This window comes from Colobus angolensis, unplaced genomic scaffold (genome assembly GCF_000951035.1).
Source record: "Colobus angolensis palliatus isolate OR3802 unplaced genomic scaffold, Cang.pa_1.0 Scaffold42, whole genome shotgun sequence".
Classification (NCBI taxonomy): Eukaryota; Metazoa; Chordata; class Mammalia; order Primates; family Cercopithecidae; genus Colobus; species Colobus angolensis.
In genome coordinates, this window is record NW_012117599.1 from 10,270,319 (window position 1) to 10,288,515 (window position 18,197).

General features: G+C 44.0%; 1 protein-coding gene across 4 annotated transcripts in view; it reads right to left on the reverse strand.

The window, feature by feature from the left end:
* UXS1 (UDP-glucuronate decarboxylase 1) overlaps positions 1-18,197 on the reverse strand; it is a 63,809-nt gene that overhangs the window by 29,170 nt on the left and 16,442 nt on the right. For 3 of the 4 annotated variants that reach the window (XM_011956634.1, XM_011956633.1, XM_011956632.1), the window contains 3 exons: positions 13,873-14,053; positions 4,428-4,532; positions 394-453 (listed from right to left, as the gene is read on the reverse strand). In XM_011956634.1, coding sequence (XP_011812024.1) covers positions 394-453; positions 4,428-4,532; positions 13,873-14,053 — 346 coding nt within the window. Of the gene's footprint in view, positions 1-393; positions 454-4,427; positions 4,533-6,930; positions 7,633-13,872; positions 14,054-18,197 lie in introns of those variants that run through there. The other variant, XM_011956635.1, reaches the window with a different exon arrangement.

Here is an 18,197-nt window from a genome sequence, read left to right on the forward strand (position 1 = left end):
CAGCCCATGAGCTCTTGTGAGGTCAGGCATGCAGCATGCATGACTCACATAGAAGAACGACATGTGCTAGCCAAACAGGTAAAAAGATAGTGTGATTTCTGGGGTGTTTTCAGAGCAGAATGGCAGAAACACTTCTGTGGAATCATAAACGGTGGGTCTTTATTGGCCAGGTGACAGGGTGCAATGCTCCAATGATGTGTGATCAAATAAGAGAGGTGGTCCCACTGGGCGGAGGAGCTTGGCAACCCGGGAGGCTGACAGGTGGCCTCTTGTGCACAGGAGGAGCATGGGCGGCCTGAGTCTCCTCAGAAAAGAACCCTGGACTCTTCCGAGACAGGATGAAAATAGTCCAAGGGCTGGAGTAAGCGTACCCTGAGAGAGCCCCCTACTCACCTCCATACACCTCCGATGTGGAGGCCAGGAGCAGACGGGCGCCGACTCGTTTTGCCAGCCCTATAGAAAGCAAAGACATGATAAAAGAGACTCAATTTACATGTGCGGGCACATTTTTTGCTAGCCAATTTAAGCAATGTTTTAGTATTAAAGACATTTAATTATCTATCCAATTATCTACTCTTACTGCATCTGCATTGGCACCAAAATAAACAAAACAAATGCAGTAAGAAAAACATAAATGGATTCTCAGAAGGCCAGTATTTTGTTGAATACTTGTCATAAGCAGGGCCAAATGCGGAATCTGTGAGCTTGATAAAGTGTGATTTGAGGAGTTTCGTGAGGCACTCCTCTGCCCCCAAATACTACCCCATATTGTACTGGGTAACTTTCCCTTGGTTGGCAGAAGGCAAGGCCCTTCTCTCCTTAACTTCCACGATGGTCCACCTGCCACTTCCTGAACATGTCCTGGGCTCTTCTAACTGCCCATGCCACCCTGTCTGGATAACTGTCCACACATTCTTCTTCCTCCTTTGCGGTTCAGCTTACACAGCACCTTCTCCAAAGCAACTGTCACATTCCTCAGTCCTGCTCTGAACTCCTTCCCTGGACTGGCCACTCACATGTAACTGACTAGAACATCATTATCTATGGTGGTCAAGTAAGTATGGAAAGTCTTCCAAACTCATTCACAGAGTCCCAGTGTACAGAGGTTCATTACAGGCTCCAAGAACCCCCCTGACCTTCATTAACCCTGCACTTAAGACAGGGGACACACCCCATCCCCAATCGCCACTACACTAGACGGGGGCTGTGTGGACACCCCTCAGCTCTGTCCCCCACACAGAGCAGGGACCAACACATGCCCATAAAGCACTGCTAGGAGGGTGTGACAAGCTAGGCACATGCAGCCTATGTGTGCTTCTGGGCGAGGCTGGTGGGGGTGGAAGGATTCTAGCGTGCGGGAACCAGAGGTATTAGTGTGTCCGACAATGTAGTGGCTTCAAAATGAAGGACCCTGAGATCTTTTTCTTCCTGATTACATTTTTAATTTTGAGGTATCTGTACATTCAAATTCAATTGTACAAAGTAATAGAGGGACCTTATGTATCTTTTACCCAGATTCCTCCAATGCTAAAACTTGCAAACTAGATTGTGTCACTGTCAGGACATTGACATTGATATGACCAGTGACTATTTCCACTGAAATGGACATTCCATTGAAAAAAGTGATAGAGCATTTCCATCTCCACCAGGATCCCTCACACGGTCCTTCTGCAGCCTCTCCTCTCTCCCTCCCACCTGCTGACCCCTGGCAACCATGAGCCAATTCTCCATGTCTATAATTGTGTCATTTCAAGGACGATACACAAATGGAACATGACCTCTTGGGACTGAATTTTTTCACGGAACATATTCCCCTCAAAATCTATCCAAGCTGCAGTGTGTATCAACAGATCCTTCCTAATCTATTGCTGTGTACAATGCCAGGGGATATATGTATGCACTGCCGTTAATCATTCACCTATGACAGGACATTCTGGTTGCTTCTCATTTTCGACCTCTACCAAAAAAAGCTGCTATGAACATTCATACAGGTTTTCATGTGAACATAAATTTTCATTTCTCTGGGAGAAATGCCCAAGAATACAATTACTGAGTCATATGGTAGGTGCATATTTAGTTTTTTAAGAAAGCATCAAACTGTTTTCCAAAGTGACTATACATTTTATATTCCCCTCTACCTGAGTTCTTTCTAGTTTATAGTTTTCTCTGAACTTTGGTCACAAACACACATCACAAATGCAATGTGTTATATTACAAAAACAACCGAGTTTGAAGATTTTGAAACTAGGACTACTTCTGTATCACTTTCATGGAATGACTTACGCAGGATCTACAGAGGCAACCATCAGGGAGTGAAGCCAAGGGAGCTATCCTGCCACTACAGTGTCTGGGGGTTACGAAAAGCTTTCATCAGAGGAAGAAGTCCAGCCCAGGGTCTGGGAGGTGGGCAAGTTACACAAAGGAAAGGGTCTCACCAGGAAGAAGCCAGGCAAAGTTCATGGCATCTTATCTCAAGTGCAAGATGGCTAATGACAGCTCCTCTCCGTTCAGAACACAAAGTCCAACGTGGGTTTCTTTCCAGCCTACCAATGGCCTCCCTTCGCCCTTTGTCAACATCTGTCCTGGAAGACTTTACCATTCCTGCGAGGCCTCCACATTCGATCTCAGTCACAGCTCAAACCCTAGCTTGAGTCACTTTTGCATTGAACTCTAACAGCATTTTGCTGAGGCCTCTCTTTGGGAGCCTTTCCCATCCTACTAGGTATCACCGACACTTGTGCCCATTCAGCAGCCCCAAACCCCATGGGGCGCCAAGTGCAGAAGAGCCTGAGGGCAACCCCATCTGAATCTGCCCCACAGTGACAGGACCCATGGGCACAGTGACTGCATCCCCTAAGTAGGAAGAACAAATGGAATCTCTCTCAACACCAAGTGCATGATGGGCTTTTCCTCTACGGTCTAGTTCTGGTATGATGCAGGGGTAGGCACTTGTGATGGCAAGAAGAGGGCACCACGCACACCTCTAAGCAGAAGCAGCAGCACCCTGTTCTGTCTGGGACCAGAGCAGGGGACGGTAACAAAGAAGATAAAGCTCTTTCCAGACAGGAAGAATGAATCATGTTACTCCAAACAACTTGACCCTTGTGATGGTTCATTTTATGTGTCAACTTAGGCCACGGGATGCCCAGGAATCTGGTTGAACATTATGTCCGGGGGTGTCTGTGAGGGTGTTTCCAGAAGACAGGAGCATCTGAATCTGTAGACTGCGTAGAACAGATGGCCCTCCCCAATGTGGATGCCTCATCCAGTCCCTTACAGGATTGACTGGAACACAGAGATGGAGGAAGGTCGACTGCTTACACAGAACATTGATCTGCCCTCGGCTCTCCAGTTCTCGGGCCTTGGAACTACACCCCTGGCTTTCTTGGTTCTCCAGCTTGCCGAAGGCAGACAGTGGGACTTCTCGACCTCCATAATCATGTGAGCCAATCCCTCATAACTAAATAATCTCTTTCTCTAAATCTCTACACATCCTATTGGTTCTGTTCTTCTGTAGAATCTTGACTAGTACCACTCCCTAAAATATTGCGTCTAAGAGATAAACCAATCTCTGGCTGTCCTTTCATTACCTTGACTCCACGTTTTGTTCAAATCAAAATTTAGTGCTGTATTTCCCAAGTCTATTTGCAGAACCTGTATTAAATGTTCCTACACTTAAATCCATCATTTATTTGCCATTTTTAAAAGCGGTTCCTTTCTCCCACTTTGCAAATAATCAAAACCCCGAGAGCTTTCTGAAAAAAACTGTGCCAAATTTAAGCATGCCTCCAATTTTAAACATTAATATGTGCATATTACCCAGAGCTATAAATCTAAGGCATGTCATTTGTGAATATACACATATGGCCACCCTTAACAATGCTCTCTCTTCCATCTTTCATGAATGCGAACCCTGAAGTCCAATCTAGGGTGGGTACTCCATCTTGATAACATCCCATACAGATGTCTCCATCCATTCCTTCAAAGATTGCTACTGAAACAACCGTGTATAAGGCCATGCCAAGCCCACCTCGGGATGAGAGCCACCACTGCCTCTTTCCAGCATGAGGCATGCCACTTATCCTTGGCATTCATCAGCTGGTTTCAGAGGAGAGAAGGAGGGGAAGGCTGGGTGGTCACATGAAGCGCCTGTGGTCACTCCCAGGGGATCTACACCAGGGTGCTGCAGCCTGATTACTATGAGGCATGAAAAGTTAGAATATTAGAATATCTCCTCCATGACATGTTCTGATGATAAATAAAGTCACACTGAAATAACACTGCAAAACTGCCAAATACCACAGGCAGGGCAATAAGGGAGGATAAGGGACTCAGATCCAACTCTAGTAGAAGATTCAATGTTCTATGCTTATAATCATCTAAAATATTCCCAGCAAGAGCCAAAAAACAAGCAAATGACAACTTACCCAACATGTTTAATGTCCCAATCGTATTGGTCTTTAATGTCTTGATAGGATTATACATGTAGTTTGGAGGGGAGGCTGGAGATGCCAGATGGTATATCTGGTCAACTAAAGGAGACAAAACAGAAGCCTATTACTTAAAAAAAAAAAAAAAAAACCGCTAAAAAAAATACTGACCTCCTAGGATATACACTGTATAATAAATGTATTAGTCTATCTTTCACTGAAATCAAGTTATTTTATTCTTTATATAAACTAATTTACATTTGTAATTAGAAAAATGTTAAACAAAAATAGAAAGTCTAATTATCTGGAAACAAAAACATGTGCTGGGTCAGTTATTTGAGTCTGTTCTCGTGTAACCAGAGTCAATTTGATGACTGAGTTTGATTGTTTTCTGAAATATTTGTCCCAGATGAAGCACTCAAATCAGAAGGAAGACTGATTTTTTTCAGACACAGAATTAAGCATGAATTTTTTTTTTTTAGTTTGTGAGGCAAATATGACTTAAAACCAAAGACACAGAACTATGGGAGAAAGTAGCCTTTCCTTTGTTTTTATGCATCCTGTATACATAAAACCAGACCCTGAGACCATGGTGAGGGAGGGAGACGGGTTTTTAAAGCCATGAATGGCAAAGCAATTCAGATTCCACACAACCCCTGCTCCTCCTGCACAGGCATTCACTTTAACATCACTATCCACGGCCCTCCAGCACGGATCCAAGTCAGCTAACACCTGCACACAGCAGAGAAGTCTTCAGGACCAGCCTCTCACTGGAATGGCAGCAACAGACACACACACAGGAGCAATGCCATCCTTTCAGACAAAGTCCATGTCATGCCATTCTACTTTCAGCCACTGGTGAGGAAACACATCCACCATCCACAGAAGAGTGAGGAACAGGGATCTGAAAGCTCTGCTGCCAAAATGAGTCCTCCCTGGCACATGGATGTGTAAGAATATCTGCAGGGGCCCCTCTGCCTGGGCCTTCCAGGCTCCCCCTGACCAGGTAACTGCTGCTGTCTTCCCTTTCCCAATGCTAGGAATGGAAGAGCTGAAGATCAAGCCTTTGAGCCGCAGCAGGGTTAGTCTAGAGGTTCTCAATCAATCCTGACTGTGCACTAGTCAGCCAGTGAGGTAATGCCTGGGTCCCCAACACCCTGAAGCAAGCTGGGAGACTCTAGACCTTCATATATAAACATATACACACACACACATGCACATATATATACATATATACATGCATATATACATACATGTACATACACGCACGTATACGTGTGTGTGTATATATATATATTTTAACATTTGAAAGTCAAATCTGAAAACCAGTGAGTTTGTTTAGAAATAGAACCAACGCTTATGGGAAGAGTAATCTTTTTGTAAAGAGAACTAACAAAACCCAAAATCTTTAAAATTATTGACGGTCTGTCAAGATGCAAGTTCGCTGAAAGGATCTGTCCAAGTAAAAGAAAATCCCGTGACTGCTGTTCCCACCCCCACAAGTTATTTTGAGCTGCAAAACTGCTAAAAATAAAAGACGAACTAACATTCTATTATACAAATTGTAATTTAACAAGATACCTTTTAAAAATCAGTTTTCACAAAGTCCCATAATTCTAAGGCCAAGCTATCTTTTGCAGTTTCCAGCTAGGTCCAGCACAGATCGGGTCAGTTCCTACACACCTGCTTCCAAGCTCCAGGGCTGCAGGTAGAAGCAGCAGACCATTAGCCCCAGAAACAGGCACTGTGCTGCCTCCTCTGAAGATGACTCCTCATACCCACTGCCACTTTGGAGCGGGACTGTGCCAAGTTCAAAACCAAATGAGGGCTGGGCATGATGGCTCACGCTTGTAAACCTAGCACTTTGGGAGGCCGAGGTGGGTGGATCACTTGGGGTCAGGAGTTCGAAACCAGCCTGGTCAACATGGTGAAACCCGTCTTTACTAAAAATTTTTAAAAAATAGCTAGGTGTGATGGCGGGCACCTGTAATCCCAACTACTCAGGAAGGTGAGGCAGGAGAATCACTTGAACCTGGGAGGTGGAGACTGCGGTGAGCCAAGATGGCGCCATTGCACTGCAGCCTGGGCAACAAGAGCAAAACTCCATTTCAAAAAAAGAAATAAATAAAATTTAAAAATTTAAATTAAAATGAAAAAAAAAAATGAACCCGGCCGGACCTTCGGAGCTGAGTACGACACCACAGAGTCCGCTCAAGTGTGCCAGACCTGGAACCTGCTGCCACCTGACTCACACTCACGGGCATTTCTGCTTACACAGACAGGGTCACCCACCCTACATTCCTCAAAGAGAGTCTAAACAACTCTGTATGGGCTGTGATCTAACACAGCAAATTATTCATCACTATCTTTACTCTTGAGGTGACAAGGTATGCAAGGAAAGACAGGAAACTGCATTAAAGGCTAAGAGGGAAGAGGTGTGCCTTGAGAGAACAGGAAACCGCCCCGACATCAAACAGAAAGCCACTGTCATTAGCCTCGCACTCCTCCCTCCTCATCTTCTCCAGTCCTGGCTTTCTTCTTCAAAGCTCAATGCAGACGTTAGTCTGTGTGGGAAACCTTCTCACTGCCCTTGGTCAGAAATAACCCCTTGCCTGCACCGCTAGTCCACAACGGCTCAGCGCTGCCTCGTCCAGAGATTCACACATGTCTTCCTCACTAGATGATGAGCTCGCCAAGCACAAGACGCAGGCCTCTCCCCTCCTGATGCTCTCCACAGTGTGGACTCTGCAGGGAGGGAGGCCCCCTCGGTCACCCACAAACGCAGACTCCTGAGCTCACTGCAGGTCTCACGCTTCAGGATTTCCAGGAGGGCCTGGAAACCTTCCATTTACAACAAACACCCTTCCACGGTGCTCTGGTCCAGGCCAATTTGGGAACAGGGCTCCACAAAAGTTAGCTGAGACAAGAACTGAGCGTAAACTGGGGTTTTTCCATCCCCAAAGGCCAGTCCATCTGGTTCGGTGTTTCTTCCTTATTGGACAGGTCAGTCCCACTGCTGCTCTGGAAGGCTGAGGGCTGCCCCGTCAAACTGTCGAGACATTCAGTTAAGTGGCGGCGCTGCTGCATCCTCCCATTGGAGAGGAAACTGAAAACTCCATGAAAATCAAAGTTTCCCACCACCCGCTCTCCTCTGAGAATGTGTTCTTCCTGTAACATTAACAATAACTCCAGTTCCTATCCTAAAAAGGGCACTGCAGCAGAGTCTGTTGGTTAAATAGTCTGCTGAGCAATTCTGAAGGGGAGAAAAGAGGGGAAATTCAGAACAGGGACAAATAACCAGCAATGAGAGGTGCCAGGTAAACACGAAGTAACATTAGTAACAACCGGCTTCAGGATGTAAATGAAGCAGCGAGGCTAACCCTCTAACCCTCACAACCCAGGACGAAGGCCCGTGGAACATGTCAGCTGCACAGTTCAGAGTACACCAAGCATGAGCTTGATGTTTCAAAATCCAAGCTGAGGTGGGGAAAGGAAGTCAAAGGGGGACAGAAAGGCAGCCCATTCACGGGTGCTCACACAGCCGTTCAGAGACCCTGCCACGACCTTTCACATTTACAAAGCCATGTGCTGGGAGTTTAGCTAGAAAAATAGAAGTCTCAAGAAATGAGCCTAAAAGAGCTCCAATGAATGATCAGCGGCATTCCTACCAGAAAGCAGGCAAGGTAATCTTATGTCGGGAAGAGGCTGGGTAAGGGCACGGCTGTGACTTGCTCGGCCCTTCTGTGAATTCTGACCAGGAAAATCCAACCAGTCAAACCACAAATGAACTCTCTATAGGGTCTTAGGTGGAATTTCACTGTGCCCAAAACCCACATAAATGGCACATAAATAGGGAAGAAAAAAAATCACCGTAGGAAGAGAACAACTCGGAATAACCTGAAACCACTGTTTAGAACGCATCGGAGAAATCAAGCATTTTCTTCTACCAAAAAAACCTCTTCCACATAAAAACTGACTGTAGCTTCCACTCCTTTGTTGATTCGCTTTTTACTTTTGTCTTAAGTTGGTGACATAGTCTGTGTCAAGCCTCATTCTGTGCCACTCCCACGCTCTACGAAACTGCCAAGGGCCAGTTAAGGATTTGTACCACGAGACCGAAGACTGTGGAAACACTACAATGCAAAACAATGGCTTAGTTCTTTCTGTGAACTCACATGATTATTTAGCATATACTGAATTCCCATCACAAAAGACACTTACAGTAGAATTCTCTTTCTCTACACTCCAGTCAGAGGTTTTACAGAAATACTCCCCAACGAGATGTTCCTCTCTGCAACGGGAAGTCTCACGCATGGCCCTAGTCTTTGTCTCCAGAAACAGTATTTAGGATGGAAAACAGGAATGAAGAAGATACAGAACTTCTCAAAGTATAAAGACCAAATTTTTCTCGGCACAAAGAAGCAAAACAGCAAGCTTTTCCCTTCATTTCATGTCAAATGTATTTACTTAGGGCAAAGGCTGCACACACTAGAAACTGGCTCAGCCTCCGGGAGTGCTGTCGGCTGTTCTGAGCGAGGGGCTCACCTTCCCTGTGAAGCCACCGCAGGGGAAAGAATTTCCAGTGCCCTAGGCTGTTCCACAGGAAGCCCCTACAGCTCCAAATTAAACAGAGGGCGATCTCTAAGAGCCGCCACTGCAGTTTTATTTACATTTACAATATAAACTGAAAGCTGAGAAAAAAATTTCTAAATGATACTTCAACAAAAATATTCTAATCAGAGCTGCATGCTTTAAATGTCTACATAAACATGGACTCAATCCCCTTGGCAAACACTGTTTCCACCCCTCCTCTTTAGGGTGGGTGCCCAGGGGTAATGGCTTGGCTCTCCTGTCTTCCCTCTCCCGGTGCCCCCACCCCCAGCCCTCCACAGGAACTGAGCATCCAGGCAAAAGGCAGGTAATGGAAAGGACTCCACATCTTGGTTTCCTCACCTAAAAAATGAGGAAAATAGCTGCCTACTTCGCACAGGTATTGACATAATTAAACTTGCCAACCATAAACAGCAATTAGAATAGCACTTGGAATATAGTTAAGTGTTAGCTATGGACACTTCCTTCTTTTATTTTCCGGGACCTCTTCAACAGAGTACTGGTCTTCCCATGACACAATGCGCATTTCTGCCTTTTCCTGTTTCTCATGGAAACGCTGATCTCAAGATCACTGTTTATGCAGATGGTGGAAAAGTAAATTGGGACAGTGTTTCAGGGAAGCACAGGTGCTCTGTAGCAGGACCCTGGGAAAGCCAGTGTACTATGAAAATGATGACAGAGACACAGACGCGTGGCTCTCTGAAGCATGGTTTACGATGGCCCCAAACTGCAATCAACCTAAAGATCCAACAACACAGGACTACGGAAATTACAAAATATTCATAAGAAGGCAACTTGCTAACAAGCAATGTTGAGGGGAAAAAAACCCGTGTCTTGGTAAAGAGATCTAGCTAGTAGAGTCACAAAATAGAACACTAAGCAGCTGCCAAAAAAGGTCTCTATATATGATATATATGAAAGATCACCAGGACATAGTAAGTGGAAGAAAATAAGATTCAGGATAATACACAATAGGTTACATAAAAAGAGAGAACTATAAATACCTATTTGTGTTAGTTGGGTCACATACAAACACTGCAGATGAATACAAAGAAAGGATCAACAGCTGTTTCCTGAGGAGAGCTGAGAACTGGCAAGAGGAAGACTTTAAAATAGTTTTATCTTTTCCATGTTTATGTTTATTATTTATTTATTTATTTTTGAGACAGGGTCTTACTCTGTCACCCAGGCTGGAGTGTGGTGCAGTCATGGCTCACTGCAGCCTCGACTTCCCGGGCTCAAGTAATCCTCCCACCTCAACCCCCTGGGTAGCTGGGACCACAGGTGCATGCCACCATGCCTGGCTAATTTTTGTAGAGACAGGGTTTTGCCATGTTGCCCAGGCTGGTCTGGAACTCCTAGACTCAAGCGATCTGCCTGCCTCAGTCTCCCAAAGTACTGGGATTACAGACATGATCCACTGTGCCCAACCATCTTTTCCATTTATTTTTTAAAATAATTGAACCATATAACCATATTACCTATTAAGCATGCTTTTAATTCGAAAAAAAATCACATTTAGGAAAACAACCGGATGTTAGCTTCAATGGTTTTTTTGTTTTGTTTTGTTTTTTGAGATGAGGTCTTACTCTGTCACCCAGGCTGCAGTGCAACGGCACTATCTTGGCTCACTGCAACCTCCGCATTCTGGGTTCTAGAGATTCTCATGCCTCAGTCTCCTGAATAGCTGCGACCACAGGCATGCACAAGCATGCCCGGCTAACTTTTTGTATTTTTGGTAGAGACTGGGTTTCACCATGTTGCCCAGGCTGGACTCAAATTCCTGAGCTCAAGTGATCCACCCTCCTTGGCCTCCCAAAGTGTTGGGATTATAGGTGTGAGCCACCACGCCCAGCCAACTTCCTCAATAGTTTATAGAAAGATTAAAAATAATTTTCTATCTGCTTTGTAAAATACTTTTCTACATTTTCTTTAACACGTATTATTTTCATCATGAGGAAAAAAGATTCTTTTGAAAAGAGAAAAATATTTCAGACTCTCTTCCATCTCATTCTTTATCAAATATATAAACAAGAAACCTAATTCTTTCATTTAGTTGAAAGTATGTTTAATCTCTCGAGATTTCTCCTTTGTCCCATATGTTATGCAGACGTTTGTTGTTTCATCACTAAATATTTTTGTAATTTTCCAGATATCTTTCTATTACTAATTTCTAGTGTAATTCCACTCTGGTCTGAGAGGACACTTTATAGGACTCTATCCTTTCGGGTTGGCTGAGGTGTCCTTTACGGCTCAGAATATGATCAATCTTGGAGAATGTTCCATGTGGGCTTCAAAGGAAGGTGCATTTTGGCATTGTTGGATGAAGTGGGCATTGTGAGGGCAGAAAGAGGGAAGAGATGGAGGGGCAGCAAACGGGAAATTATCAAGGGCACAGAAGACCTGATGCTAAGGCTGAGGACCCACTGAAGGAGAAAGTGGAAAACAGGCTTCAAACTACAGAGGCAGAGAAGCATCTTATGCTCTCCCAACATACGTGCCAACTGAGGGAATGCAAGACTCCGAACAAAGGACAAAACAGTAATTATTTACTGTATGACTTCATTCAGTGTGTGGGCGTGTGTGTGTATGTGTTTGCATGTATGTGTATGTTTGTGTGCATGTCCTATACACAGTCACAGAATTGGCGGAAATGGCCTAGAGCAGCTATGGTATCAAAGCTCACAGTTAAAGATAATTTACTTACTAAAACACCATTTTTATTAGGTTCTGGCTTCTCAGTAGTACTGAAATTTTATGAACAATAGTGTCATAAAATAAATATTTCTTGCCATGTGCTAAAAAAGAAGAGAGTAGTAATATTAATAGGTATCTTTTAGGGGAGGCCCAGGCGGGTGGATCACAAGGTCAGGAGATCGAGACCATCCTGGCTAACACGGTTAAACCCCGTCTCTACTAAGAAATACAAAAAATTAGCCGGGCATGGTGGCGGGCGCCTATAGTCCCAGCTACTCAGGAGGCTGACGCAGGAGAATGGCGTGAACCCGGGAGGCGGAGCTTGCAGTGAGCCGAGATGGCGCCTCAATGACTGCACTCCAGCCTGGGTGACAGAGCGAGACTCCGTCTCAAAAAAAAAAAGGTATAATTTGGGCAGCACTTAGTGAAATGAGGGCCCAGTGCTAAGTCCTCACAGTCGTTTTCTATTGCTGCCTAATTAAATTTAGAGGCTCAAAAAATATCCTCACGATCTGATCTGACAAGTCTACAGGACCGGGCACAGTGTGGCTCAGCTGGTTCTTGGCTCTGCCTCGCCCCAGGCTGAAATCAAGGTGTCAGCAGGGCTGTGTTCCTTTCTTCAGAGGATGATTCAGGACGATGGCAAAATTCAGTTCCCTGAGGCTGCAGGACTGAGGTCTCCTTACAAGCTCTCAGCAGGGAGCTGGTCTCAGCTTCCAGAGGCTGTCAACACTCTCCCGCTCATGGCTCCTTCAAAGCCAGCCAGGGTAGGTCAGGTCCCTCGCACACTGCAAACCTCTCCCTTCTGCCTGATCTCCCCGTGGTCTCTCCTATCCAATCTCTCTACCTGACTCCTCCCTTCTCTGTTGCTGCCTTTGATGCTGCATGTGACTATGTGGGGGCACACCCAGATAATCCAGGATCATGCTTGTTTTAAAGCCAGCTGGTTCATAACCATGATTCCATCAGCAAAGTCCTGTGACAGCACCACCTAGCATCTTGGGTTGAACCATGGGAAGGGGCATCTTAGCAGGGAACTGTGAGAATCTGCCTGCCAGGCCCTGTCACACGCACGACCTCAGTTAACCCCACAGCAATCCCAGGAGGAAGTCCGAGAGGAAAGTGAGCCCACTGAGCAATCATCTACATAGCCTCTTACACTTTACAAAAACTACAGCTTCACTCCAAAATGAACCCCAAACAGATTACATAATTAAATGTTTAAAAATGAAGCAAAAAACCAACCAACAAAATAACACCATGGCTGCTTTCTAAATATTAGATTAAATAGTCATCTAACCTTGGAATGGTTAGAGCAGAAAGAGAACAGAAGAAACAGCAAAAGGGATATGAACAGATGACACTGTGTTATAAAATTTCAATCAAACGAAAAAGGAAAAACTTTGCCTTTGTGGGAAAAATGCTAAATACAAGCCCAACAGTTAACATTCCTATTACAAAGAACTCATACTTAGAGAATATTTTTAAAATGGACTAACAAAACCATTTGTATTTCTCTGATGAATTAACATGTTAAAGTCTAACCACATTTAGTAACCGGAGAAACGTACATTGAACCACTGGTTTTCTATCATATTAGCAAGATCAAGGGACTGGCAGAGTGCGTGCTGGTGAGGACCTGCTTCCTGGATCATATATATATATTCTCGCCATGTCCTCACATGGTGGAAAGGCCAAGGGGGCTTTCCGAGGCCTCTTTTATAAAAACACTAATCCCATTTGTGAGGGCTCTGTCTCCACGAACTGATCACCTCCAAAGGCCTCACCTCCTAATACCATCACTGTGGGGCTTGGGATGCCAACATATGAATCTGGGGGGACACCAACATTCAGATCATAGCAGATGTGTACTACAGGAAAGTTACTTCAACAGGTCCACGAAGTTCAGGACCAGGGGTGCCATGTAGGAGAGAAGACAGCTATTCACACTGTTATAACCACTCGTTACCACACAGACTAGGACAGCACCTCATACACATTGAGACACTTCAAAAATAAAACCCAGCATAGCTTTCAGCGTGCTGAGTCAGACAGCTTACCCTCAGGGATCCCGCAGCTCTGGCGAGGCCACCTGCGTAGCTCTGAATAATAACAAGGGGCAGTTTTCACTCACCCTCGATGTAGAGGGGCTCTACCACGTCGTGGTTAATCAGCTCGAAGTTCTCATGTCCGATCCAGTGCTCCACGTTTCTCTTCCTGCCCGTGAAGAAATTGTCCACCACGGTCACCTCGTGGCCATCCATCATGAGTTTGTCAGTTAGATGGGAGCCCACGAACCCTGCGCCTCCGGTTATCTGCATCCGGACAGCGTGTGCAGAACATTCCCAGAAAAAGCACATGAGAACACAGTGAGGACCAGCTCCACGGAGAGACATCTCTGGTGTAGCCACGACTTAAAACTCAGGAGCGAGGCGGGGAAGGGAGACAGCAAAGGTTTTAAGGTAGCATCTTGACTCTCACTGCAGAACAAAGAGGTCACACTATCTCTAAACTCCTAAGCAGCCTAAAATTTCAAACTCCCACTCTGGGAAGAATACAGAAAAATCGTAGTTACAAATTTCAAAATGTCTTTGCTGACAGAGAATTTCCCATTAATCAAAGGTTCTTGTTTTATAACAAATGGGATGCTGGACATAGCTCACATGGCTTTAATATTACTGCTGAGAACTTTAAAAATTACTTTATAGAAAAAACGATCAGCAAAATGCAGAGATTTGGTGAACTACCAACAACAAAAAAAAACTTAATACTTAATTGAGATTCAAAAACCGCATGAAAAACGAGTATCTTTTAAATTGTTTATGAGAACAAATTAATGAGCAATACATGCTGTTTGTAGACTAAAGCTCTAAACGCCTAAGTCCACTGTGTGGTTAATTTCTGAGTGGTGACGTGAACACAGTGTGGTATCCACTCCCAGCCACAGAGCACAATGAGGCGGCTGTGAGGGGTCTTGACAGGAACTCAGTAATAACAAAACCTAGACCCCTGCAAAGGTGAAAAGTCAACTGCGCTTGAAAACTACTTTTAAGTTGAACACAGGTATTTTATTCCAATTAAATGGTGTAACTGGAGGAGGATAAAGGGAATTTCATCTGGGGGAAGGTTATAGGCAGTGGGAGTGAAAAGAATAGGCTCAGAAAACAGACTTGACAACGCGCAACTTGATTCTCTAGCCTGCTGTATCCTGTTCTCTACTCTGCCTTCTCTTCACCAAAATTCTCATTCATTTCACCCTTCTGTTTCAAACTGAAAGAACAGGAAGACAGCAATCCTTTCTACCTAAAATAAAAGGTACACAAACTCCTAGGTCTATGGTTTTAAAACATGTAATTCTCCATGAAACTCCTGTTTAAAATAAATGAAATCTCACACACGATGAAATATTCACCACGGGTGAGAGAGTAAAGCCACCTCAATTTGGCCAGAGTGGTAGCTCACGCCTGTAATCCCACACTTTGGGAGGCCGAGACAGGCGGATCACTTGAGATCACGAGTTTGAGACCAGTCGGGCCAACATGGTGAAACCCCGTCTCCACTAAAAATACAAAAAATTAGCTGGGCATGGTGATACACTCCTGTAATCCCAGCTACTTGGGAGGCTAAGGCAGGAGACTCACTTGAACCCAGGAGGCAGAAGTTTCAGTGGATCACACCACTGCACTCCAGCCTGGGTGACAGAGCGAGGCTCCATTTCAAAAAAAAAAAAAAGAAGTCACCTGGATGAAAAAGATCAAAAATGGCAGAGGAGAAGTAAGGGGAGGCTATAAACTAAAAATGAAATCTGGGTTGGGTGCAGTGGCTCATACGTGTAATCCCAACACTTTGGGAAGCCGAGGTGGGTGGATCATTTGAGGCCAGGTGTTCAAGACTAGCCTGGGCAGCATGGTGAAACCCCATCTCTACTAAAAATACAAAAATTAGCCACACGCCTATAATCCCAGCTACTATGGTGGCTGAAGCACAAGAATCACTTGAACCTAGGAGGTGGAGGTTATAGTGAGTTGAGATCACACCACTGCACTCCAGCCTGGGTGACAGAGTGAGACGCTGTCTCACAAATAAATAAATATCCTAAGTCCCCCCAACTGAGTGAACTCCCTCTTGGCCAAAGGAAACCCCAGAGAAATCTGAAAAGCTGAGTTCCCAGCCATGATGTGAAAGGAGATTGGGCATGCCTCACTATACGTTCTCTTTTGGAGTTTAGACACAACTGACCAACGTTAATGTTAAAACAGAGATCATACACAGGACCTAGGGTCGTGCCAGACAGGAGCTAAGTCACATCCCTCCAGGTCACTCTGACCCAGTGTATTGGTGAACAGACTTCCTTGTCACAACTTAGATTCCTTTCTGCTGACTCCAAAGTTTTACACAAAGATTTACGCCTTTAACCAATTACAAAGTAAAAATTCTCTGAGCCAGCGAGGTCAAGGCTGTAGTGAACGGCAATTGTGCCATTGCACTACAGCCTGGGTGACAGAGAGAGACCCTGTCTCAAAATAAATAAAATAAAATAAATTACATAATCTCTTAACCCACCTGTACCTATGAGCCCCCATTTCAAAATAGCCTGTCTTTTTGGGCCAAACCAATGTAAAAGCCCTATAAATTGATTTATACCTCCTTGTAACTTCTGCCTCCCTAAAATGTATAAAACTAAACTGTAATCCGCCTGCCTCAGGCACAGTTACTCAAGGCTTCTTGGTTTTGTTTCCCGGGGCTGCAGTTACTCATACTGGCTCATAATAAACCTCTAAAATATTTCAGAGTTTGGTTTTTCAGTTAACAAGGCCAACCTCAAGAATAACCATCCCTTAACCACCACATAGATATTACATATGCTCTGATGAAATGTAAACCAAATGGTTAAGACAGGATGGGTGAGACCAGGCATCCTCATGCTTGATAGCTTTCATTTGGCTTTACGAACAGCAACATTTTCCAAATCCCCTTTGCCTTCAAGATAAGAAACTGACACCCAGAGAAGTTATGTCTTTGACTAAAATCCTCAGAGATCACTAGCTGGGATAGATGAAAGCTACACTCTTTCTAATTACATGCTCTCTACTGCCTGTCAATTTGTCTGGTTCGTGGTTCATCTTAAGAGCTCCCACATTCTACTGCTATACCTGAACAATGACTATGAAAAAGGATTTTCCAGAAAAATAACAAATTCAAAGTTGACTCACCACTAGAGCTTAACTCACAGGATGAGATTTCATTTTATCTTCATGTTACTGCATTTTTCCAAGTTTTCCATGATTTTTACAGTTAAAAATTTGCAACTTTTAAAAAGAAATTTAACCCCTTTTAATGTAACTGTTTCTCTATATGCAAATATTTCTGAAAACAAAATGTTCAGTGGCATTCTAGCATCATTTCTGTGCCCAAAATACCTGGCAGACAGTTCTGAGATATCAGAGATGCAGCATATTAAACTATACATGATTATCTCCAACATCTCACTAGTCTTAGTACTGACGTAAAATTGTTGGAAGCACCTTGGCTTGACTAAAATGCATGGGAATTTTTTTTTTCTGAAGTAATTTCCTTCTACCTAAAATACTTAAGATTTACATAACATAGCTGGATGGTTATGCAATTTTTTATCCTAATCAATGTTAGCCCACTAGGCAAGTGTTTCAAATAGAAACAAGTTTGGTGAAAGCTTAGCACTTACAAAGCTCTATCAGGGACACTAATCACCAAACCCAAGGATACTCTTTGAATAACAAGGAGCTAATACCCAAAAGAGAATAGGAGAAAAGAAGTAAGACCTTTTACACTGAGATGGATTAGAATTTACACGGCTTTGCATGGCTTTCTAGTATAGGGGTTTGTCTCTGTGCTTTCTGGCTCGCTCTTGTGGGTGCCAATAGGCAGCTAAAGTGGTCTAGCTCAAGGTCAGCATTCAAACTCGTGATGCTTAGTAAATTAGCGAAAAATCAAAAAACGCATTTCAAAGCAAGCCTCCTCTTTCTGTTGAAGCTGTTCTAAGATTTACCAATTTGCTGAAAAGGCTTCAAGTTATAGCAACAATATACCAGACTCATAGGCCAAATGCCTCGGAAATGTGCTTAACCTACGAAATGGCAGGTGATGGGGAAAAAAACTAAGTCTGTTTGCTGTGGTGATGTGCAAAGCAAAATAAATTCTGTAATACTCAGCATCGACAGGAAGATCATTCCACGTGTACATAATAAAATTCATGGCAAGATTTTGCAGCATTCATGTATCGGTGCCGCTGTGCTTTTAATGTGTCCACCAAAAGCATGTTTTAGTCATTTAATCCCCAGTGTAATAGTGTTAAAAGGTGGGGTGATTAGGCCATGAGGTGAAGTAAAAGGACTAATTCCCTTATCAGAGGAGTGAGTTTGTTATCGTGGAAGCGTGTTCCACATAGAAGCATGAGTTCAGTCCCTTTGGTCTCTCTCT